This window comes from Marmota flaviventris, chromosome 1, assembly GCF_047511675.1.
Source record: "Marmota flaviventris isolate mMarFla1 chromosome 1, mMarFla1.hap1, whole genome shotgun sequence".
NCBI lineage: Eukaryota > Metazoa > Chordata > Mammalia > Rodentia > Sciuridae > Marmota > Marmota flaviventris.
The window spans coordinates 161,406,619-161,432,160 of NC_092498.1; the positions used below are offsets into that span (position 1 = coordinate 161,406,619).

General features: G+C 46.5%; 1 protein-coding gene across 3 annotated transcripts in view; it reads left to right on the forward strand.

Moving 5' to 3' along the window:
- The window catches only part of Prickle2 (prickle planar cell polarity protein 2), a 329,916-nt gene that overhangs the window by 236,714 nt on the left and 67,660 nt on the right, over positions 1–25,542 (forward strand). For 2 of the 3 annotated variants that reach the window (XM_027954550.2, XM_071609200.1), the window contains one exon: positions 10,478–10,661. The exons of the other annotated variant lie outside the window; for it this stretch is intronic. In XM_027954550.2, the coding sequence (XP_027810351.1) occupies positions 10,478–10,661 (184 nt within the window). The remainder of the gene's footprint in view (positions 1–10,477; positions 10,662–25,542) is intronic. 3 annotated transcript variants of the gene reach the window in all.

A 25,542-nucleotide genomic window follows, 5' to 3' on the forward strand; every position in this document is an offset into this window, starting at 1 on the left:
CTTCCTTCCTGACCCTCCGATCTTCCACTTGAACTTCATGAGGCCTGTGTAAGGCAAGAGCCGAAACCCTGTGTGGATCCTCATGAGGAGGAGGACGGGTCATGTTCTTTGTGACAGCTCAGTCGTCCTGGCTCTGGCCTCCGAACCACCAGATCTTGCTTCTAGTCCTTACTGACTCCCTGGGGCACAAAAGGGCCTGTCTTTTGTTTTATTTATTTTTTGGTCCCAGGGATTGAATCCATGGGTGCTTAACCACTGAGCCACACCCCCACCCACTTTTTTTTTTTTTTTTAGTTGTAGATGGACACATCTTTTATTTATTTATATGTGGTGCTGAGGATGGAACCCAATGTCTTACATATGCTGGGCAAGTGCTCTACCACTGAGCCCCAGCCCTTTTTATTTTTTTTATCTTGAGACAGGTTCTCACAAGGTCACTTACAGCCTCGCTCATTTGCTGAGGCTGGCTTTAGACCTGCGATCCTCCAGCCTCAGCCTCCCAAGCAACTAGGACTATAGGTGTGCCCACCACACCCAGCAGGGGGTCTTTGGGCAAACCCACTGGCTTTTTTTTTTTTTTGCTTGCTTCTTCTGGGCATCCTGTGGTCCCATAAAAATTCTCTTTGCCCATAACACCTGAGTGAGCCTGAACCCAGGGAAGGGTATTAACAACCAAAGACCAGGAAAGGTAAAAGGAACGTTCAGCTCATTTTATGCTGGCGCTTTGGTGCGTGGGAAAAGTTGGTGCTCTCTGGAAAACTCAGGGGAGCTGGGCAGCTGAGCCCAGAGAGCACGGAGATGCTTCCCAGCAACCCCAGAGTCGGACTTTCCCAGGGCAGATCCATGAGGTGATTTAAAGTGGGATAAGTCACTGCTCCCTTGGCGGATATGTGACGGACACACAAAGACACGGTTCAGAGCCAAGTCTTGGAGGGTTGAAATGATCCACGCCCCGTCTCTCTCCACTCGCACACAACATGCCAAGCTGATAGCTATGGAAATCAGGTTTGCAGATGTGTTTTGATCCGAGGGACCTTTTTAAGCTCCGCCATACCCTAGGTACGTACATCATTGCCACGTTCAGCTTATCTTCCACACGACATCAGCAAATTCTTGATCCTGCCACAGGGCACTGGATCAGAAGGAGCCACTTATGGGCCTGAGTCCCGCAGACTCTTTGCTGAGGAGGCCGGCTGGGCCTGTGTGGGTGGCTCTGGCTGCGTCTGCTCACTCCAGGCCCAAGTCTTGTCCCCTGGCTCTCGCTGAAAGGAAGCACACAGAATGAAATTTGCTCGCCAGTTTTCTGAGCACCGAGGGACAAGCCGGCCAGCAGCTGTTTCTCCTTAACAGTCATCATCTTTGGGACTGTGAGTGTGTGGCAGTTTCTTGTCGGTCTCGCTTGTCTGTGATTCCCGATTTCTTTGTACATTCATTGTATGTTGCTGCTTTTTTTTTTTTTCTTTATAGAACGAGGAAGCAGTAACTTTTTAAATTATGATAAGTATAATGAGGAGGAAAATGTCTTCCCTTTTTGGCTTTACTATTACAAATAAAAAGAGATTCTTTTACTTTTAGCCAGCTAGAATCTTGGGAGAATTTTTTGGTTTTGTTTTTGGTACCAAGGACTGAGCCCAGGGGTACTCGACCACTGAGCCCCATCCCCAGCCCTATTTGTATTTTATTTAGAGACAGGGTCTCACTGAGTTGCTGAGGCTGGCTTCGAACTTGCAATCCTCCTGCCTCAACCTTCTGAGCCACTGAGATCATAGGCCTGCATCCTGGCACCCAACAAAAGGAGAATTTAAATAACTAGGACACATCCATTATTTAGGGAAAAAAGCAAAGGAGGACTTTGTGTTATTTTTGTTTGTTTAGTACCAGGGATTGAACCCAGGGGCGCAACCACTGAGCCCCATCCCCAGCCCTTTTTTGAATTTTATTAGAGACAGGGTCTGACTGAGTTGCTCAGGGCCTCACTGGGTTGCCAAAGCTGGCTTTGAACTCACAATCCTCCTGCCTCAGCCTCCCCAGTTGCTGAGGTCACATGCATGCACCTCTGCACCCAGCCAGGGAGGACCCTGGATCATGTTCATCCTTTGTCTTTAATGAACATTTATTTTCCCACACCTGAGCTCAGCTGCCCAAGGCATTGCCAAGTGAAGTCCAGGTCTGTGAAGTCCAGCTCGGTCACCTGGTTTGTACTAGGGCTGAGCCACTCTTGAAGAACCTGATCTGGCATGGACCTGGGATGAAAGAGCCCAGAGCCCAGGGAAGGTGGAGGCTGGGGGACAGCCTGCAGGGCTGCACACTGTTCTGTGCCGACGTCACCTGGCCTCTCCCAAGTACCTTCCTAAGTCCCTGCCCCAGGAGGTGCCCACCAGATGACGGACGGGTGGACTCAAGCAGGAGCTTCAGACGCGGCACTAGGGTCGGACGGGTGTAGATCCTCTGAACAGCCTGAACACTGTGCACTGCACAGAGTTGCCAAGATCATCGGGTCTTTCTGGTTCAGAAACAACACCAGTTTTCAGAAGACACTCTGGAAGGAGCATCTCAGAGCACATCTGGAGACTGGATACTAAAGAGCATGCTCCAAGGTCACCCAGGAACCCTTCTGAAAATGCCTTTCTCGGGTGCTGGCTCAAACCCATCTAATCCACCCCTGGGGCCCCGCTACTCTCCAAGCACCCCTGTGCTGTGCCTTGCGAACCAGGCGTACAATTTCCTGTGACTAGAATCACTATTTACTTGCAGAGTTTCATGACTAGGAACTCTCTCTTAAAAGCCAGGTGCAGTGGCACACGCCTGTAATCCCAGCACCTTGGGAGGCTGAGGCAGGAGAATCCGGAGTTCAAAGCCAGCCTCAGCAATTTTAAGAGGCCCCAAGCAACTCAGGGAGACCCTGTCTCTAAATAAAATACAAATAGGGCTGGGGATGGGGCTCAGTGGTCGAGTGCCCCTGAGTTCAATCCCCTGTACCCACCCCCATCCCCCACCCACCAAAAAAAAAAAAAAAACTGTCCATAGCCTCTGTTTTCCTTCTATCCATCTCTCAGATCACCAAGCACCCAGATCAGATGTTGATTCCAGGGACTGTGGTGGTCTTGTGTCTTTGGAATCCTGAGGACCATGAACCTGGCTGGAGTTTGGGTAGAGCTTGCTCATGAGAGAACTTGGGTTTGCATTCTCCCACTCTAACATCAACACAGGCAGCTCTATTTTAGATACTGAGTGTCTGCATGTGAGTTATTTTACAAAAAAAACAATATGTGTGTGTGTGTGTGTGTGTGTGTATATATATATAATATATATATATATATATTATATATATATTATATATATATTATATATTTTCTCCTTGTTAAAAGGGGGAAAGGGTAAAAGAAGAAGTGGGGGGACCTAATGATGTTTACAGTCTCATCCAGACCAGGCGTAGTGGCACGTGCCCATAATCCATGTGGCTGGGGAGGCTGAGGCAGGAGGATCGTGAGTTCAAAGCCAGCCTCAGCAACTTAGCGAGGCCCTAAGCAACTCAGCGAGACCCTGTCTCTAAATAAAATATAAAATAGGGCTGGGGATGTGGCTCAGTGGTGAAGTGCCTCTGAGTTCAATCCTTGGTACAAAAAATACAACTCATTCAAATCTCATTCATTACGGTTTCTGACTTGTGCTGGTCAGAAATCACGTTATCAAGAAAAATCTTTTTGCCTTCACCCTATCAGTGTTCTCACAAAGCAAGACCTGGGGGTTCAGGGTTGAGGGTTGTAAATAACCTGTCAACTTCTCAAGGATCAACCTTCCCACCCCGACCCTGATCTATTTATCATGAATCCTTCCCCACTGCAGCCTTGATTGGTGTACGTTGTTAGTCTTCCTCCGAATGCTGTGGCCACTGGTGCAGATGACGGAGCCAGGCTGAGATGGGGCAGTGGCCTCCACCCGCCATATTGAACAGCCCCATGGAGGAGCCAACCTTGGCTTCCGAGCTGTGGAAGGAAAGGGATCAATAGCTGCACCTTTGGAGTCGGGCCTTCGCAGAGGTTGTCTGCGGGGTAGGCGGAATCTCCACCCTGAATCATGGTCTCTCCCTGTCATTCACACAGCCAATTAGGTGCAGGGAGAATGTCAACCCTGACAGAATGAAACTGAAGACTCTTCTTTTATTTATTTTTTTAAATGAAATCCTGCTTTACTAGCAGGTTCTATTTTCAAAATGTCTATTTAAAAAAAAAAAAAAAAGGCCAAATCAGATATTTCCCCCCACACTCTGGAATAGGCTTCATTCAGGAGAAAAGCTTTGATCAGGATGTTGAAAGACACAGCTGTGGGGTGGGGCTGTGTGATTTTGCCCCAGGGAGAAGCCCACGTTAAGGATCCCCAGAAATCCTCCCAGCTTGGCCTCTGACCTTCGGCTCCTTTCCGAGGGTCTGGGCCCTGGGTTCCCGGTTTGTGGTGGGAGCTTATTAAATTAGCCTTTCCAGAGGCTGACATGGAATCACTCACAGGTTGCAAATTCTCTGCAAATAAAAACGCCTTGCCGCAGGAGAGCCTGTTAATTATAAATGAGGAGCAGAGGCAGCAGCTAGCGGGGAAGCTGAATGGGGCCCTGGTGGCCTTCCCATTTGCCATTTCTGTTTTCTTTCCTTTTCTTGTCCTTGCTTTGTCTTTTTCTGACTTTGTTATTGGGGGAGGGCGGGGGGGGGGTGGTGGTGGCAAAAGAATCCTCCAAGGTTGGAATCGGGTGTTTCTTTTAGTCAATTTTTTATTCATGGCTCCAATGGATCCTCTTTCCCTTCACTCAGTACCTAGGGAAGCTCTTGAACCAAGTTACTCAACCACTCGGAACCTTTGGTTTGTTCTCTAGACAGTAAGGATGATATTTCCTTGTTTGGAGAGCTGATGAGCGAGTCTGGTGTTTTAGTCAGCTTTTTTTTTTTCTGCTGTGACTAAAAGACCTGACAATAACAATTTTAGGAGAGGAAAAGCTTATTTGGGGACTCACAGTTTCAGAGGTCTCCGTCCACAGACAGCAGGCTCCATTCCTCGGGGCTCGAGGGGAGGCAGGACATCATGGAGGAAGAGTGTGGTGGAGGGAAGCAGCTCACATGGTGATCAGGAAGCAGAGAGAGACTCCACTCCCCAGAGACAAATAGAGACCCCCAAAGCCACGCCCCCAATGCCCCCTCCTCCAGCCACACCCACCTGCCTCCAGCCACCACCCAGTTAATCCCATCAGGGATCCATTCACTGGTTGGGTTAAGGCTCTCACCACCCAGTCATGTCTCCTCTGGACCTTCCTGCACCGTCTCACACGTGGGCTTTAGGGGACACCTCACATCCACACCATAACATCTGGGGTCATGTGTGTAAGGTATAAATAAGTCAATTGCTGTGCATGGAGCCCAGCATCTGCCCCACTCCAGCCAGATGACCTTACTTGGTCACCATTTCATTTCCCCACAGTACTTAGCACCCTTAATGTATTATGTGATGGAATGATTGGTCACATTTGTTGTTAGTGGCGTCTCCCCATCAATTCAGGTGCCGTGAGGCAGAGATCTTTGTTTTTGTTAGAAATCTCAGGTGCCTAGAGTTGATAGTTATTTGTTGAGGGACCAAATGGAGACCTTAGCACTCTCCCCATTTACACAACAAGGCACATTCTGAATCTGGTTTGTTCATGGTTTTGTTCATGTTCCCCCCACCCCTTCTGCATCTTATATTCACTGGGTCATGTCCACCGAGGATTAAATGTCACTCTCTCCCCTGGATTGCCGCCGAATAAATGAGTTTCGTCAATGGAGATTCTGGGATCTGAATTTGGTTTTTACAAAATGTTCCTATGTTTTGTTTTTGAATTATGAGTTTCTAGAAAAAAGTGGTCATCACCACAAAACTTGCTAAATTTGATTGAAGACACTAAAATTCCCCCCCCCCCCAATGACAGAAACTAGCTTTAAATTTCCTGGGGAGGGAGGGGGTGAGTTCCTGATGCTTTACAACACCCTTGACCTCTTCAGTAGCTGATTGATTAAAGATTTTTCTGCTAAAATGAGCTCTGACTATTTTTAAAAGCAACATCCAGAGTTTGGATGGAACTTCTTTGAGTTTGGAGATGCAAACCAGACCTGGGGGTTGTGTACCGTCTGTATATTTTTCAGTATGGTGAGACCCACGTGGTGGGAGAATTGGACAGCTTAACTTGACTGGGTTAAACTGATGCTGTTTCTTTAAGTACATTTCTGTGTCAAAATTCAGGCATAACACATGTATTAGAGAAAGGACAAAAAGCGATTGATCATCTCAAAAAAAAAAAAGTACTTAACAAAATCCAACATCCTTTCCTGATAAAAACACTCAGCCTGATAAAAGGCTTCTACAGAAAAACCCTACAGCTGACATAGGATTTGTCAAGGATTGGAAAGTTTCCTTTAAGATCAGGAACAAGACATGGGGGTATGCAGTCTCTCCACTTCTGTTCAATATTGTGTAGGTTCCAGCCAAGGTAATAAGATAAGGAAAAAAAAAGACACCGGATTAGAAAGAAAGGAGTAGAACTCTCTCTCTTCACATTTGACATGGTCTTGTGTATAAAAAATCCTAAAGAACACACACACTGTTAGAAAGAATTGTAGAGACACCATCTATACAGAAAATCATATCTGGTTCTAAGCACTGACCATCTGCAAATGAAATCAGGGAAAAAATTCCAATTACAAGAACGTCAAAAAAGAATAAAATACTTAGGAATAAACTAAACTGAAGAAGGGTAAAGCTTGTGCCTACAAAATACCAAATATCATGGAAAGAAATTAAAACAGACATAAATAAATGGAAAGGCATCCTGTCTTTATGGATTGAGAGATGGCATTGTTAAAGTGGCAGTGACCCTTAATTCACCTACAGAGTCACTGCAGTCTCCATGACAGTCCCAGCTAGAGTTTCTGTAGAAACTGGCAAACTAATTCTGAAATTCACATTTTATGAGTGCATATGCAAGGGACCCAGAAGAGATAGAACATTTTTTCCAGTAAAACAAGTTGCAGAACACAGACTTCATGATTTCAAAACTTACTACAAAACTCCAATAATCAAGACAGGGAGGTACTGATGTGGGGTCAGTGGAATAGAATTGAGAATCCAGAAAGAAACCCTTTGTCAAATTGACTTTTGATGAAGGGGCCAAGCTAGTTCACTGGGGAAAGACTATAGTCTTTGCAACAGATGGCACTGTGACACCAGGGTAGCTATGTGGGAATGAAGTTGGGCTTCATACCACAGCACAAATTAGCCCAAAGGTGCTCATCAGCCTCAGTGTAACAGCTAACAGCATGAGACTCCTCAGTGAAAATATAACCCTGGGTTAGAAAGTGGTTTCTTTTTTAATTTATTTTTTAGTTGTAGATGGATTCAATGCCCCCATTTTTTTTTTAAATTTGGTGCCGGGTATCGAACCCAGTGCCTTCCACATGCAAGGTGAGTGCTCTACCACTGAGCTACAAGCCCAGCCCCAGAAAGTGGTTTCTTAGATATGAAACCAAAGTATGAGCAATAGAAAAACACTGAACTTGATATTTTAGGCAGCTTTTTCACTGCTGTGACTAAAAGACCCACCAGAACAACTGCAGAGGAGGAAGAGTTTATTTAATGGCTCACAGATTCAGAGGTCTCAGTCCACAGACAGCAGGCTCCATCCCTCGGGGCTCAAGGGGAGGCAGGACATCATGGAGGAAGAGTGTGGTGGAGGGAAGCAGCTCACATGGTGATCAGGAAGCAGAGAGAGACTCCACTCTCCAGAGACAAATAGAGACCCCCAAAGCCACGCCCCCAATGCCCCCTCCTCCAGCCACACCCACCTGCCTCCAGCCACCACCCAGTTAATCCCATCAGGGAGTCATTCACTGGTTGGGTTAAGGCTCTTACAACCCAGTCATGTCTCCTCTGGACCTTCTTGCACCATCTCACCCGTGAGCTTCTGGGGGACACCTCCCATCCAACCATAATACTGGACTTCATCAAAATTCAAATTTTTCATGCTTCAGTGAATATAATCCAGAAAGTAAAAGACCAATCCACAGAATGAGGAAACAAGTTTTGCAAATTGTATATCTGGTAAATCATGTATCTGGAAACCATATTAAAGACCACTTAAAATACAACAATCAGAACCCAACCCAATGGGGAAAAATAGATATATTTTTCCATAAAAAGATATATAAGAAGCACATAAAAAGGTGCTCATCTTGATTAGCCTTTAAGGAAATGCAAATCAAAACTACAATTAGACACCTTCATACCCACTAGGATGGCTACAGTCAAAAAGATAGACAGTAACAAGTTTGTCAAGGATGTAGGGGAAATGGAACCCTCCTTCACTGATGTTGATAAAGGCAGTGTTGCAGATATTTTGTAATACAGTTTGACAGTCCCTCAAAATATTAAACGTAAACTGAGGTATGACCCAGCATCTCATCCCTACATAGCATCTCATGGGGAATGAAAACATGTAGCCACACACACAAAAAAAACTTATATCTAATTTTTCAGAGCAGCATTATTCACAAAAGTCAAAAGAGTGCAAATATTCGTCAGCTGGTGAACACGAATTGTGGTATGTCCATACAACAGAATATTATTAAGCCATCAAGAGGAATGAGGGATTGAGTCATGCTACAACTTGGATTCACCTTAGCATCATTTTAGGTGAAAGAAACCAGTTTCCAAGGATGCAATATTGTGTGGTTTCATTTACACGAAGAATCGAAAGAGCAATAGAGACAGAAAATAGATTAGTGTCTATCAGAGAACATGGTCGTGGGGGGTTTGGGAAGTCACTGTTAAAGATCATGGCTTTTTGAGGGGTGGGTAATGATCGTAGGATTTCATGAATATAATAGGAGCTAATGAACTGTGCATGTTAGCAAAGTGTTAATCTTAACAAAGCTGTTGTCAAACAATTCAGTCTTGGTTGGGGTCCAGAATCCTGAGCTCTCTCATTGCCTTTATAAACGAAGATTGCTAAGGGAACCAGGAGGAAGGATCAGAGGACACATGGAATAGAAATGCTGTTGTGGCGCTGACTTTGGTGTTTTGATTGCTTCTTCGTTTCTGCAGCCATGGATAAGGGAACAGATGGTAACCTTAAAACAGAAATGTTCAGTTTGGGGGAGAGATTTTTATCTTTGGCTGCTACCTTTTGAAATAATTCAGATGCATGATCTTCTTGTATATATAAAAAACTTCCAACATACAGGAAAATCTGGGATTCCAATTAGAATTTCAAACCAGGGACCTTTAATAGAGGTAAAAATGCTTTTCTCATGAGATCTCAGGGCCAGGCTTGTCTAGTGGGGGAAAAATACATTTGCTCTTCTTCTTGAAGAAAATATCATCCATGGATCTTTTTAAAACCATTTCTTCCTATTTTTTGTGTGTGGCTTTAGGAACCTTTTATTAAACGGGTATATCGCTAGGCTTGGTGTTACACGCCTGTAATCCCAGCAGCTCGGGAGGCTGAGGCAGGAGGATCGAGAGTTTAAAGCCAGCCTCAGCAACTCCCGTGAGGCCTTAAGCAAATGAGTGAGACCCTGTCTCTAAATAAAATGTAAAATAGGGCTGGGGATGTGGCTCAGTAGTCAAGGGCCCCTAGGTTCAATCCGTGGTACCAAAAATATATACATAAATAAATAAATATAAAAACAGTATGTTGTCAATGTTTGTTGAATCTACTGGTAGTTTCTGGTCAGTGTATTTATTTCGAATATTTAATTGGTATAACAGTGGAGGAAATTGTGATCATGATCAATATCTAGCGGTTGAGTTAGTAAAGTGAGAATTATATTACTGTTCTTCTTGGGATATTAATTTATTTTTATTTTATTTATTTTTATTATTATTTTTTTTTGGCAGTGCTGGGGATTGAACCCAAGAGCACCCTACCTCTGAGATACATCCCCAGCCCTTTTTATGTACTTATTTTTATTTTTTAATTGTAGATGAACATAATACCTTTATTTTATTTATCTTATGTGGTGCTAAGAATGGAACCCAGTGCCTCACACTTGCTAAGCAAGCGCTCTGCCACTGAGCTGCCACCACAAGCCCCCCTTTTTATTTTTTATTGAAACAGGGTCTTACTAAGTTGTTGAGGCTGGCCTCCAGCTTGTGATCCTCCTGCTTCAGCCTCCTGAGACACTGCAATTACCAGTGTGCACCACTGCGGCCAGCTTGGGTTATTGATTTAGAAGAGAAGTCTGTGGTCCAAGCATCAACTTCCTCAACATGGGTGCCTTGTGAACCCTGACCTTTCTTGCTGTTTTCCTATGACACGCGTGTGCCACACCCTCCACACCCTCAGGTGTGCTCAGAAGCCTGTCACCCAGGGCTGTGTGGGATCCAAGGGCTGGTGGCTGGCAGGCCCTTGACCAGGTGGTTTCTTAGTCCTCCCTCTTACCCACCCTGTTTTTACCACCCACAGGAAGATCTGCCTGCACTGCAAGTGTCCCCAGGAGGAGCACATGGTGACGGTGATGCCCCTGGAGATGGAGAAGACCATCAGCAAACTCATGTTCGACTTCCAGAGGAACTCCACGTCGGACGACGACTCGGGCTGCGCCCTGGAGGAGTACGCCTGGGTGCCCCCGGGGCTGAAGCCCGAGCAGGTACTGTGCCCGGAGGGAGGGTGGCCCTGGCCACTGTCCTGCCTTCCTTCCTGACCGCGGTTCAGAGCGAGAGTGGACTTCATCCATCAGACCAGGGTTTGGGGCCAGAAGAGTCGGGGTGTCAGAGGGAAACAGGGAGGGAAGTGACGTGGAGCCCCAGGGGTCCACTGCAGATTCCTTCTGTATCGTTCCCAGATCATCTAGAGACTCTGGGACACACCGCTTTGAAACAGTCACTGTCAGTGGGGAAAAGAGAAGGGACACTGGCCATGCATCTTGCTTCCTCCCTTCCTCCCTGGGATTGACTCAGGGGCTCTCAACCACTGAGCCCCACCCCCAGCCCTATTTTGTATTTTATTTAGAGACAGGGTCTCACTGAGTTGCTTAGGGCCTCACTTTTGCTAGGCTGGCTTTGAACTCACGATCCTCCTGCCTCAGCCTCCAGAGCCGCTCAAATTATGGGCATGCACCATCTCTCTGGGGCCTGGCCAGGAATCTTCCTGTTCAGATTCTTTGCACAAGAGGAGGCGGAGGTGTTGATTTGGTTATTCTTCCTGGTGCTATATGCTGTGTTTCAATATTCAGTCTGGCCTTACTTGACAAAGAAAGACATCGACATTTCCTGAAATATTTGGGCACTACCCAGAGGCGGTAAATATTATTGGCTTGATGAGAAGAATTTGGTTTCTCTCTGCCCTGCTGCATTTTTCTCAGTAATATATAGAGTTTGCTTTGCACTTTTTTTTTTTTTTCCGGTTCTTGGAATTTTCTCAGCTAACAGCCCCAGGCTGGCTTAAAAGCAGGTCCGTACCCTGAGTGTCTTCTCCATTTTCTTTGTGAGCTTTGCCAGAAGCTCAAGTATTTGACCGTTACCTTCTTCTGACCCATTAAACCTCATTCTCTGGGGCTCTTTATGTCAGACTCTTTTAAAGTTTAAACAGCTTTGAAATTATGAATCAGGAACTTTAGGTCTGCCTGGTGTGGTGGCGCATGCCTGTAACCCCAGGGATTTGAGTGGGAGAGGCTGAGGCAGGAGGATCACAGATTTGAGGCCAGCCTCAGCAACTCAGAGAAGCCCTCAGCAGCTCAATGAGACCCTGTCTCAAAATAAAAAAATAAAAAGGGCTGGGGATAGGGCTCAGTGGTTAAGTGCCCCTGGGCTCAATCCCTGGTACCAAAAATAAAAAGGAATTTCAGATATGGTGATGCTTTCACAGAGTCCTTTATAATCATGAAAGACCCCAGAATTCACTCATCATGTCAACAGAGGGAAACGTCTAGCATCTCTTTCTATTGCTTATTTCTCATTTTCTTCCTCTCTATTGAACTTCGCAAACTGGCAGATGAACTTGGACATACAGGTGGGATTTATCTAGCCAGCAAACTATTATTTAAAAGTAATTAGGTGCTGATTAATTTTAGTTAATTAATTAATGGTACTTGGAAAGTAGAAATATCTGATGATGTGTGTGTTTGTATTTATATCAGATTTTGCGAATCTATGATCTTATTTCTGCAAAGACCTAACTGGTGGGAATTGAGAGCAGGCTTTAATTTATAGATAAAAGTTGATGTCCCTAAATCACCTGAGTCCTCACTAAATGTATTTCATGTTATTTTCCTAGGCCCTACAGGCACTTGGGTTTTATGATTCTTACTACATAGAAGAAAATAATCTTTCTTAGACTAGAAATAGTCACTGAAAACTTGTGCATGAGCATCAAAGATAGTTTTGTGTTGGGATATTGGCAGGAAATAAGCTCTTTCCAGCAGCCTGTGGGTTGTGGCTGTATCTTTCATTTCTTGTTTCAGTAAAGATTTCAGTGGCGCACACCAATTATCCCAGCCGCTTAGGAGGCTGAGGCAGGAGGATCACAAGTTTGAGGCCAGCCTCAACAATTTAGCAAGGCCCAAAGCAACTCAGGGAGACCCTGTCTCAAAATAAAAATAAATTTAAAAGGGCTGGGGATGTGGCTCAGGGGTTAAGCATCCCTGGCTTCAATCTCTAGTACCAAAAAAAATAAAATAAAATAAAAATGAAATATTGAGTTTAAATAATCAGTTTAAGAAAAAAAGCACACGTGTTTGAGTTTGTCAGAAAACTCCAGCAGGGGTTGGCCTTCTGCCCCCAGCACCTGAGCATGGCGTCCCCACACCAAGGCAGAGCCAGGAGCTTATTCTGTTTCTTGTGACACCTGAAGGGCCTGCTTCCTGCTAAATCTGGCCCTGGGCTTTCCAAAGTTAACCTGTTTGCAATTTTCTACTGAAGCCGATTGTTCTCTGGCACCATTAAGCGTCCTGGATGGCACCGAGGCCCGGGAAGGCTTTCCACCAACCATGGCAGTGGCTGATGCTAGGATCTGATTCAACCCCCCAATTCCAGAAGGGAGGGGTGGGAGGGCCCGTGGCATTTTTGAAGGTCACTTGACTCATCCACAGTGAACTTCTCCGGGAAGCATTAACCTGAAATTGCTGTGATTTGTTTTGAAAGAAAAATGATTAACGCTGTTAAACAAATGGTTCCAATTTGCAAATGGAAGGGCGTCCCCATCTCGTGTTATTCTCTCTTCCTCTGAAGTTTTTCTCTGTTCTCTAGCTGACACTAACCTACAGAATGCCAAGGGTTAAGAGGTAAACTTGCCAAGCGTGGTGACACAAGCCCATAATCCCAGTGGCTTGGGAGGCTGAGGCAGGAGGATCTCAAGTTCAAGGGCAGCCTCAGCAACTTAGCGAGTCCCTCAGCAACTCAGTGAGACCCTGTCTCTAAATAAAATACAAAAAGGGCTGGGGATGTGGCTCAGTGGTTAAGTGCTCCTGACCCCAATAACAAAAAGGAAAAAAAAAAAGGAGAGGAGAAGTGCTCCCCAGGGAGGGAATATCTTTTCAAGTTATTTGAAGGGTCTCTATTTGCCCAATAAAAGGTGAATGGCTATTAAAGGTGTTTAAAAGGATCCTGCTGCTTGGAAGAAATGGGTTTCAAATTTCAAATTATGAGGTCTTTGCAAGTCTGTTATTTGCAAAGCTATTTGTGACTTTGAAAAGCTGTTCAATATACTGTAAGATTAGAAAAATTGGAGCCCTAAATATCTTTTCCTAATAAAAATTCTGATGTTTCACGGGGTATTAGTTGTCTGCGACTGGATTAAACCCGTTTTTCTATCAAGAGAAATCACAGTGACCGTTCACCTGCTCTGAGCCGGAGGGGGATGCTAAAGGCTAGTTAGGGCTGAGGGACCTGCTTCCGTTGGAGCTGGGAACCTTTCATCTTCCCCGCTGATCTTGCTGATCTCGGGGTTGCTAAGGTCCATTCAGGTGATGCTCTTTGTTATTCTATTTCTTCTGAGAAATGCCTTCAATTTAATGTAATGCAAACGAAAAGCCACCTCCCATTTAAGAGAAGTATTTTGAAGACAAGCGTTTAGTTTCACAAGCTCCACTAGCTGCAAAACCCAGCCTTCTTAAAATAGTGTGGAAAATGATAAATATAACAGATGATGCTAGAAAGGAAAGACATTTATCTTGTGATTTCAAATGACTGGACCAAAAACTAATCAGAGATGCTGTTAATGTCCTTTGCTTCTGCTCATCCCAAATAAGAAAAAAAAATTTTTTCTACCAGGGACTGAACCCAGGGGCACTTACCACTGAGCCATATCCCTAGCCTGCTTTATATTTCATTCAGAGACAGGGTCTCATTGAGTTGCTTAGGGCCTCACTGAATTGCTGAGGCTGGCCTCAAACTTGAGATCCTCCTGCCTCAGCCTCCCCAGCTGCTGGGATTATAGGCGTGCACCACCACGCCATCTCCAAATAAGGAACATAATGCCATCCAGAGACTAGCAGAACTGAGGTCTATACCCTGTCTCCTACAGATTCTATGGTGAGAAATTTACAGTATGTAATACTTCAGTAAGAATCTGGAGAACTGTTGACAAGCTATGGCAGAAATCCTTCTATGGTCAGCAGGATTTCTGACCTGCAATACCGCTGACCTTTCCAGCTGGAAAGTCATTTGGTGCAGGAACTGTCCTGCAGATCCCAAGATGCTTAGTGGCATCCCTGACCCCGCCCACTAGGTGCTAGGTGCGACACCAAATATATCTCCAAAGGTGGCCTTGCGTTCCTGGGAGAAGGAAGAACCACTGGGTGAAAGGGATCCTGAAAACCCCAGGTATCTCTGCAAAATTCTGCCCGAGTCAAGACAAAAGAGAATGACTACTTGGTACATGTTTATTTAGCACCTACTATTTTCTACCTTCTGCATAACAACTGCACCATGTAACACATTCAGGTCTTCAGCAGAGTGAAGAGGTGCAGTTCTTGCTGCTGGAGCAGGGGCTGTGCTCTCTGAGGCCAACCCTGCCATCTTCACTACATCCAAGCAAGAATTGGAGTGGCAGAAGGACCCGTCTGTGGGTGGGACATCCGTTCATTCTCCAAAACATAAGAATTTTTTTTTCTTTTGGTACCGGGGATCGAACTCAGGGGCACTGGACCACTGAGCCCCATCCCCAGCCCTATTTTGTGTTTTATTTAGAGACAGGGTCTCACTGAGTTGCTTAGGGCATTGCTGTTGCTGAAGCTGGATTTGAACTCATGATCCTCCTGCCTCAGCCTTCAAAGCTGCTGGGATGACAGGTGTACAACCACCACACCTGGCTTTTTTTTTTTTATATACCTTTATTTTATTTGTTTATTTTTATGTGGTGCTGAGGACCAAACTCAGTGCCTCACATATGCTAGCAAGTACTGAGCCCCAGCCCCAGTCCTTTCTTGTCCTTTTATAAAGGAAAGACTTTCCCCTTAAAAAATAAAAAATGTTAAAACCTGAAACATGTAAGCCAAGCGCCGTGGTGCACTCCTGTAATCCCAGCAGCTTGGGAGACTGAGGCAGGAGGATCTCGAGTTCAAAGCCAGTCTCAGCAAAAGTGAGGCCCTAAGCAACTCAGTGAGACCCTGGCTCTAAATAAACTACAAAATAGGGCTGGGGATGGGGCTCAGCGGTTCAGTGCCCCTGAGTTCAATCCCTGGTAATGAAAGACAAGAGAGAGAGGGAAATAAAGAAAGAAAAACAAAACAACCACGAGGCATCTAGAGAAGAATAAAAATCCCTGGTATTTGCACCAAACAAGGGAAAATGTTTGCCAACCTTTCTGGGTCCACATGCAGACAAGCAGGTCAGTTTTGTTTTGCACAGTTATGCGACGTGTTCTCTACCTGCCCGGCTGGTTCTTCGCTCCTCGCTTGTTGGAGCATTTTCCTGCGCGGTGTGTCTCAGTCGATGGTCCTGAGTGACAGCCAGATGTCACGGGTGGTTTCTAACTGCAATGCCACCGCCCGGCACCAGGGGGCACTCGAACACGTCCCTTTGGGAGGGGCCGGTTGTCTGAATGATGGGCGGACTCCAGGAGCCCAGGAGTGGAGACTTGAGATGCCCAATAGTCTCACAAGTGTCAGATGATTCCACAGGAAGGAGAGTTGACCATCCCAGGTGCCAGGAGTGCCACCAAGATGAATGTCTGTTCTAGTCATTTGCATTACTGATAGATCCTCTTTGCACAGGGCCGCAGCAGCTGCCTCTGGGGACCCTGAATGGCTGCCTGCTCCTCTACCTAGAGTCCAGGGGTCATATGGAGCCCTCTCTAAGGCTTTTGATTCATTATGTCAAGCTGCCCTCCAGTAACGTAGTAACTGGCGGGTCCTCTGGGTAGAGTCTTCATTGGGTCCACATAGCCATGGGTTTTCTATTCTGCTCCGTGACAATCTAAGAGACCTTTATATTGCTTCTGATGAGTGAACGTCCTTTTTACTGACATTTTGGATTCTCCAAATACCCATGGAGCATCCTCAATGTGATTATCTCCAATTCTTTGTCTCTGAAGGTTAGTCATTTTTTTAAAAAATTCTTTTTAGTTATAAATATATATATATATATATATATATATATATATATATATATATATACATACACACACACACACACACACACACACACACACACACATTAGGACACATTTTGAAATAATCATACAAAAAATGAAACCTGATTTTTAACTTGGCCTTAACTGTGGTTTGTTGATTAATTGGTACTAGGGATTGAACCCTGGGGGGCTTAACCACTGAAACACATCCCCAGCTTTTTTTTTTAATGTTTATTTTTGAGACAGGGTCTTGCCGAGTTGCATAGGGCCTTGCTAAGTCACTGAGGCTGGACTCAAACTTGCGATCCTCCTGCTTCAGCCTCCCAGGTTGCTGGGATTACAGGTGTGCGCCACTGTGCCTGGCTTAACTGCTTTTATACACAAAAAGTGGTAATTAGGTCATTTGTCCAGACCACTCTGCTTTTTGCTTCATTTAAATTGTTAGGGGAAGAACAAAGAATAGATACCACAAGTCCTTGCCCAGTTTGGGCTAAAGCCTTCTTCCATATGAGGTAAAACAGAACACCCCACACCACCCAGAGATGGGGGTGAATTACTTGGTTTTGAGTCCTGCAAGACTAACTAACATATTTCTCCTGGGAATACATCAGATTCTTTATTGGGCTGCTATTTTAGTGACCATTACTCATCCATCAGTATCATTTAAATCTCTTCAAAGAGCTTCTCTGACCAGCCCCCTGATTCAAAAGCAGGTCTCCAGTTGCATGCTTTTGTGACAGACCCTGCAATTTTCCTTATTAATGCTTATCCACCTCATAATTAGAGACCTATTGGTGTGATTATTTGTTTAATATTTGGCTCAGCCTGTTTTCTTGAAGACCCAGGAGGACAGGAGTCTTGCCTGCTTGGTACTTGAGGAAATCCTACAGCATTGAGCCAAGTGCCTGCTATATGGGAGGCACCCGGCAAGTACTGGCTAAGAGACAGGCGAGTGGCAGGTGTCCCCCGCAGAACCCCAAGTGTTCAGGTTTACTTCACATTGCAGAGGTGAAAAGTCTGTTAGATTGTTTCCCATAAATGACCATTCTGTATCAATGATTCCCATTCCCTCTACTTCTGAAAATATCTATTTTTGTTTGGGGACCAGGGATTGAACCCAGGGGCGTTTAAGCACTAAGCCCCATCCCCAGCCCTTTTTATATTTTATTTAGAGACAGGGTCTCGCTGAGTTGCTGAGGGCCTCGCTAAGTGGCTGAGAGGCTGGCTTTGAACTTGCGATCCTCCTGCCTCAGCCTCCCGAGCTGCTGGTGAAAATATGTGTTCTAAGCAGGGCTCCCTGAGCACGGCCGTTTCCCTGGATTGTAAACTGGAGGGAGACAGGGGCACGTTGGCAAGGACCGCGCTTCTGGGCGAATCTGCTTCTGCACCGGTGACTCCAAAGACTCAGGATCTAGAGCCCTGTGGGGAGGAGTTGGGGCCTGGCAGAAGCATGCTGTGTTTTCAAAGGAGGGTGCCATTTGTGTCATCATTGAAGTGTGCAGAGCTCCTGGGGAGCCACAGCCTGTCAAGGAAGCAGCAGACCCCCGAGGGCACACAGCCTGGTGTCTGGCGTCAAGCAAATCTGACCACTGACCACCCCGTCAATTTCTGAGCCCAGGAAAGGGGTTCAGCTTCCAGAAGCCTCAGTTTCCCTGTGATCCTGAAGATGACAGCAATGATGTAGTAGGCTGTTCAGCTTTCACTGAATACGAGCCATGTGTCCACCGCCCTTTTAACCCTTGTCATATACCATACTTGATCCTCATAGCAGCCTGATCTGGTGATCGTTATTCCTGTCTTCCATTATATAGGTGGGTAAACCAAGGCTCTGCAATTAAATAACTTGCCCAGACCACACAGCTCATCGGTAGCAGAGATATATTTAATCTCTGATAACTAGACCCTGGAACTAGCTCTCACAGACCTGTGGGTCTCAGGAGAGATCTGGCCCCAGGTGAGAAAGTGCTAATAAAGCACGTAGAAGTTGCTTAATAAAACAGTTGATTCTTCCCCTCCCTTGTTGGGAAGGAATATATCAAGTGATATATTCATATCCTCTTGCCCTGGGATGGTCCAGAGGGGCAGATAGACAGGAAAGAGGAGGCTCGGGTGGAGACGTGGGAGAAGGGTTTACAGGAACCTCAGATTCCTGCCCGACCTTCTCAAAGGCTTTCATTAAAATCATTTCAAATTCTGCCAACACAGGAGTCTTTCTGTCTCTGGATCCCTGATCCGGGTTGTCAGGAAGGTGTGACTTCATTCTAATGAAGTGCTCGGCTTCACTGAGCCTGAGTGACTTGGACAGAGGCCCAGACAGAGCACCTGATCTTGAATTCTCCAGTGCCCCAAGCAGGCTTCAGGGCCATCTGCCGAAGAACGGAACCCTGCCACCCACTTTTCTTGGGGCCTGAGATTTGCTGCAACATCACAGACCCCAGGCCTGGGAAGAACAAGTCCCTGGGGCGTTTTCTGTAGACTGCCTCCGTCATCAAACAACCTTGCCACCAAGAAGAAGGCTCTCCATGCACGTCTCTCCTGGGGGATTAACAGGCCAGCAGGAGACTCCTCGATGCCCCCTCAAACTCAGAGCCTGTTCGTTGCTTGTCTCTAATGGCTGCTCTCTGGGCTTCTTGGCAGCATGCACTGGGTTTTTCTCCCTAAGGAAGAGCGGAATGAATGAGTTGAAGCACATGCTAGAAAATTTATGAAAAAGGAATGGCCATTGGGCTTTTTAATGTTTTTTTTTTTTTAAATTCACTTACTCAGCAGATATTCCTCAGGTACCTACTGTGTGCCAGGTGCTGTCTGGCACTGGGGATAAAACAGTAAACAACATAATCATGGTTTCTACCACTCTGCAGTCCTAAGGGCAGAGATGCAAATCAGTCAAAACACAAATAGGGATCAAGATAATTCCAAATGTTTTTAAGTACAATGACATCAATAATGATGATAGCAGCCAGGTGTGGTGGTGCAAGCCTGTAATCCCAGAGGCTTGGGAGGCTGAGGCAGGATGATTGCGAGTTCAAAGCCAGCCTCAGCATCTTAGTGAGGCCCTAAGCAACTCAGTGAGACCCTGTCTCTAAATAAAGTACAAAACAGGGCTGGGGATGGGGCTCAGTGGTCAAGTGCCCCTGAGTTCAATCCCTGGTACCCACCCACCCCACCCCACCCCCAAAAAAAAGAGTGTTGGAAGAGTGTCAGAGCGTGATTTTGAGAAGAGCAATTGGAGCCTTTGAAATGTCCCACTTTGGCCAGGATGTCCATGGCCCTGAAGGCTGGGAAGTCCCACTGCCATGCTTGGCTCTGGGAGTCCAGTCAACCCTGTGCAGCAAGCGGAGATGGGGTGACCAAGATCCCTGTGCAGAGTGGGCCAGGAAGCACCCGGGAGAGCTTTGCTTTGGGTTTTGCCGTAGCTGGCACTTGGCATGTATTTACCTCCGTCTGCCCCTTGATATCGTCTGCGTGCCTTCTAAAAAGGCGAATCCTTTGGAGGGAGGCGAACGTTCACCACTGTGACACTCAGAGCCTAAAATAACACAAGGCACTTCTCCTTAGCTGTGGAACACAGATGTTGTGTGAACAGTCACGTTGAATCCAGGGTTTAAATCCTCCATGAAACGAACGGGCACCACACAGAAGAAAAAATACAAAGGATCAACAAATATATGAAGAAATGTTCAACATCTCCAGCAATTAGAGAAATGAAAATTGAAACTACACTGAGATTCCCTCTCACTCCAGTCAGAATGGCAATTATCAAAAACACAAGTAACAATGAATGTTGGCGAGGATGTGGGGAAAAGGCTCACTCACACATTGCTGGTGGGACTGCAAATTGGCAACCACTCTGGAAAGCAGGGTGGAGATTCCTCAGAAAACTGGGAATGGAACACCATTTGACCCAGTTAGCCATTCCTCAGCATATACCCAAAGGACTAAAAATCGGAACACTACAGTGACACAGCCATATCAATGTTTCTAGCAGCTCAACTCGCAATAGCTAAGCTATGGAACCAACTTAGGTCTCCTTCAACAGATGAATGGATAAAGGAAATGTGGTATATACACAATGGGATATTACTCAGTCTTAAAGAAGAAAGAAATGATGGCATTTGCCAGTAAATAGATGGAACTGGAGACTATCATGCCAAATGAAATAAGCCAATGCCCAAAAGACCAAAGATGAAATGTTCTTTCTGATGTGTGGATGCTAACCCACAATAAGGGGGAGTAGAGAAGACTAGAAGTTCACTGGATTAGACAAAGGGAATGAAGGGAAGGGAGGGGGATGGGAATGGGAAAGACAGTGGAGTGAATGGGACAGAACTTTCCCATGTTCATATATGAATACACGACCAGGGAAACTCCACATCATGTCCAACCACAAGAATGGAAAGTTAGACTCCATGTGTGTGTGATAGGTCAGAATACACTCTCCCGTCATGTTTAACTAAAAAGATCAAAGAAAAAACTATATTAATAAAAAATAATAAACAAACCTCCCATGAATATATCGAAGCTCAGAGATGATCAGAAACTGAGGTGCCAGCGCCAGCCATCTGTCTGACTCCAGAGTCCCCGGGCTCGTCCTCCCCTCTCTGCCTCTTCCATGGTGCTCCACCAGGATCAGCACCTAGGACACCGGCCGGCCTGTGGGAGGAGGATATAGCGTGGGTCACAGCAGGCGCTTTCATGCTGAGGGTCTGGAATCTCTCCTCATCTCAGGTTGACTTGGTGACTCAGGATTCTGTCTTCTGCCCACCCCTGGTTTCCCTACCCCTGGAGGAAGTCACTTAGCCCTACCTTCAAGGCTGGCTTTCCCTGGTGGCAATTCCTGTTGGTGCTGGGCTCCTCACCCTCCCTGCTCCAGCCTTTGCTTCTTCCGGGGACTTGTGTGTAGGATCCTGGCTCAGTGTCACACTCCTGGGTGATCAATAGTGATACCTGTACATCCAGAAAATACGGAGTGGCTGCCAACCACCTGCCAGGCGCTTTCCTAGGAACTGGGGGACACAAGTGTTCCTGATCATAAGGGTGCAAACAGATTCACACCTGAAGCCGGGCATGGTGGTGCAGGCCTATAATCCCAGAGGCTCTGGAGGCTGAGGCAGGAGGATTTCAAGTTCAAGGCCAGCCTCAGCAACTTAGTGAGGCCCTAAGCAACTCAGTGAGACCCTGTTTCTAAATAAAATACAAAAAAAGGGCTGGGGGTGGGGCTCAGTGGTTAAGAGCCTGCAGGTTCAATCCTTGGCACAAAAAAAAAAAAAAAAAAAAAATCACAACTGAACAAGCAACGCACATCTAAAACCCTTGATTTCGAGCACAGGCTTGAGATACTAGTTCTGCAAAGAGCCAGGAGTAAATACTTGACGCTTCTCCGACAGCAGGCAGCTCCGGTGTCTAGCACAAACGCAGTCACAGGCACTGCGTCAAACAGAGAATGGATGTGGCCGTGTAACTGTAAACCCTCATTTCCAAAAGCAGGCTGTGGCCTCAGCTGACCGCAGGCTGAGGTTCGCTGGCCCCTGCGTTGGAGAAAACCTGCTTTAGATTGGATCACAAGACAAGCCCCCTTGGAGCCCTGACATTTGAGCTGAGTCCTTACATGGCGCTGTGGTCAGAGGACCCAGAATGAGTCGGCCTTGCTCAGTGTGTTTTGAAATGTACCTCCCTGCCCTCCACAGCATTAGGATCCCCTGGGAAGTTTCCCGAAAATCCAGATTCCCAGGCCTTGTCCTCACCTGTGATCTGAAACTCTGGGGGTGCGGCCCAGCAGTCTGTTGAACAAAGACTTGGGGAGTCTTTGTCCTCGGCTGAGGTTGCAGAACCACTGTGATGGGAAAAGACCACCCTAAAAAAATATGGGGGCCACGTTTTGGCTCTGTCATTTCTTACCTGTGTAACCTTAGACATCCTGAACTTCAGTTTTCTTATTTGCCAAATGGGGAGGCCGATGTCCATGTCTGAGAGTAACTCTGAAGAATAAGTGGGTTAAAGTCTGAAAAGATCCAAGGAGCATGTTGACACAGAGTTGGTGCTCAGTTAATGGTAGCTGCTGTCATGACCGCCCTCATGATCTGGGGCTTCAAGATGTGCCAGCAACTCACATGCAGGAGGTAACAGTGGATGAGCCCAGGAGATGCCCCACTCCACCCCTAGCTTCCTGCCCCCACAGCTGACATGATAGACAGCATCCTAGATAGCATCTCTATACAGGCTCTTGGTGAAAGGAACACTCGAGATCCTTCTAAATCCTTTCCCAGGTCCTACTTTCCTCACTCCCTCCTTGGCTGGTGTCCCAGAAGATGCTCCAATCCCCATGATTGTTCCACCATGAATCTTTTTTTTTTTTTTTTGTACCGGGGATTGAATCCAGGGTCTCTTAACCTCTGAGCCACATCCCCAGCCTTTTAAAGATATTTTATTTAAAGACAGGGTCTCACAGAGTTGCTTAGGGCCTTGCTAAGTTGCTGAGGCTGGCGATCCTCCTGCCTCAGCCTCCCGAGCTGCTGGGATTATAGGCATGTGTCACTGCACCCAGCTTGCCATGAATTATATATCTGTGACCCGCCACCACTTGGCTGGGGCCACAGAGCCAGGCATCCAGCGTAACCCTATATTTTCAGATGTTGACATCTGTTCTCTTTATGTGAGAAGCTATGCCAGGAGGGACAGAGGTTGGCAGATGCTGGGGTAGGGAGTGTAGAGAGAGCGGAATGACAAAGTGGCTCCTCTCTCAAAGCCTGCTGGGTGGTTGGGCTCCTCGAGAGGGAATGCACCATGTAATAGCCCCTTTAGAAACCCCGTAAAAACCATCATCAGGCTCACAGCGATTGCAGAGCGTTGGTTGTCTTGGCTTCATGACTCCATTAGTGCACGCTGAGCTCAGAAGGGAATTTCAGGGCTGCAGCGAGATGCGTGTCTTCCCGACCCAACAGGGTTCCGTTTCCCCTAAGCCTGGTCTCCTGGTGAGCTTTCCCTTTCACTCACCCCAGGGTTTTCAGTGCAATGCAATGCAATGATTGCAGTGCAATGCAAAAGATGATCAGGAGAGGGAGGATGAGGAGTCCCCACTGCATCATGCCTCAGGGTCCTCGGGCAGCCAGTCACACGAATCATGCTGTGTTGATCTTGGCCCCAGAAGTGCATGATGTCACGCGGTAGGAGTGGGAAACAGCCCGTGTCTGCAGCATGCAGTAAAAGTGCCTGTTCACAAACTCGTTTCCAGCCAGCTGTCAGAGATGGGGCTGGAAACTTGGGTTTCCAGGCTTTAGGGCTTGTGCCACATGACACCAGCAGCCGCGTGGCCAGGTTCCCCCAGCAGGACCTGCCTAAGCTTGAGGCTCGTTGGCAAGCTCAGGAAGGAGGCCTGCAGCCGGGTCCCCGCTCTCCCGACAGATGGCCGCAACCCTTAAAGTCACCGCTGTCTGGGATCCTACAGACCTCGAGGGGGCCTCTGCGTGGACTCCTGTGGGAATTCACAGCTACACACTCCTTTCTGTCTCACAGAGCAGTCTACACTGCGGGCTGGTGGAGTTGAGTTGATGTGATCTTCTCTGCTGAGGACTCATGAGATACTTTGAGTCGTGCCTTGAGATGGTTGGATGATGCATCCACCATCGAATCCACAGTTAATTCCTTCCTTCCTCCATCTTTCCACCCATCCATCTGTCTGCCCATCATTCATTGGCGTGTTCAGCCATGTGTTTGTTCTTTAGTTATTAACGACCTGCTGTGTGCAGATCAGGAGTCTAGGTAGGATTTCAGTGAGGCCGTTTTCCAGGTTCAGTGCAATTCCAGGGCTCCCACTTGCCCGGCTTTACATTTTGCTTCATGGTGTTAGATTTTTTTTTTTTGGTACTGGGGATTGAACCCAGGGGTGCTTAACCACGGAGCCACATCCCCAGTCCTTTTTTTTTCATAGTTCATTTAGAGATAGGGTCTCAGTGAGTCGCTTAGCACCTTGCTAAGTTGCTGAGGCTGGCTTTGAACTCTAGATCCTCCTGCCTCAGCCTCCCAAGCTGCTGGAGTTACAGGTGTGCACCACCATAACTGTCTGCTTCGTTTGTTTTTAACAAATATTCTGTTATTCCATGTAACAGGATACTTGCCACATCCCTTTTAAATACATTTTGCATTTAATTTAACAAAATGTCACTCAGAATTTCTGTCTTCCTTCTAAATATGGTAGGGGTCTTACCTCGGGAACTTCTTAGTATGATCTTTTAGAATTCATGTGAATATTTTTCCTATTCATCTTGAATAGCCTGCCTGACTTTGTGCTTCTGAGCCACCTTGCCTGGCTCTGAGTTCTTGTTCAATCCTACATTAAATATCATTTTGGAGCCAGGCGCAGTGGTGAATGTCTATAGTCCCAGAGGCTTGGGAGGCTGAGGCAGGAGGATGGGGAGTTCAAAGCCAGCCTCAGCAACTTAGCAAGGCCCTAAGCAACTCGGTGAGACCCTGTCTCTAAATAAAATATTTTAAAAAGGGCTGGGGTTGTGGCTCCGTTTGCGTAGCCTGTGTGAGGCACTGGGTTCAATTCTCAGCGTTGCAAATAAATAAATAAAATAAAGGTACATTGACAACTAAAAAGAAATATATTTTTTAAAAGAGGGTCGCGGCTTGGGATGTGGCTCAGTGGTTGAGCGCCCCGGGTCGGATCCTTGGTGCCAAAAACAAAACATAATTTTGGAGAGTTTCTCCTTTAAAAATACTCGTATTTTGGGGTCCTTTCTCTTTGTGTCTTTCGCATCTGTCCCCATACTCACCACGGGTGAGAAGTGACCCTGAAACTTCCCGCGTTTTAGGCAAACTTCCTACAGACGTTGGAGCCAAGTGGAGACTTGGGTTTCATCCACTCCCTTCCCGTTTCCAGAAGGGCAGCCTGGGGCTTTCAGTGGGTGACCAAACCCAGGGACGAGGCTGGAGGGACACTGGGAGGGACATGGTTACCA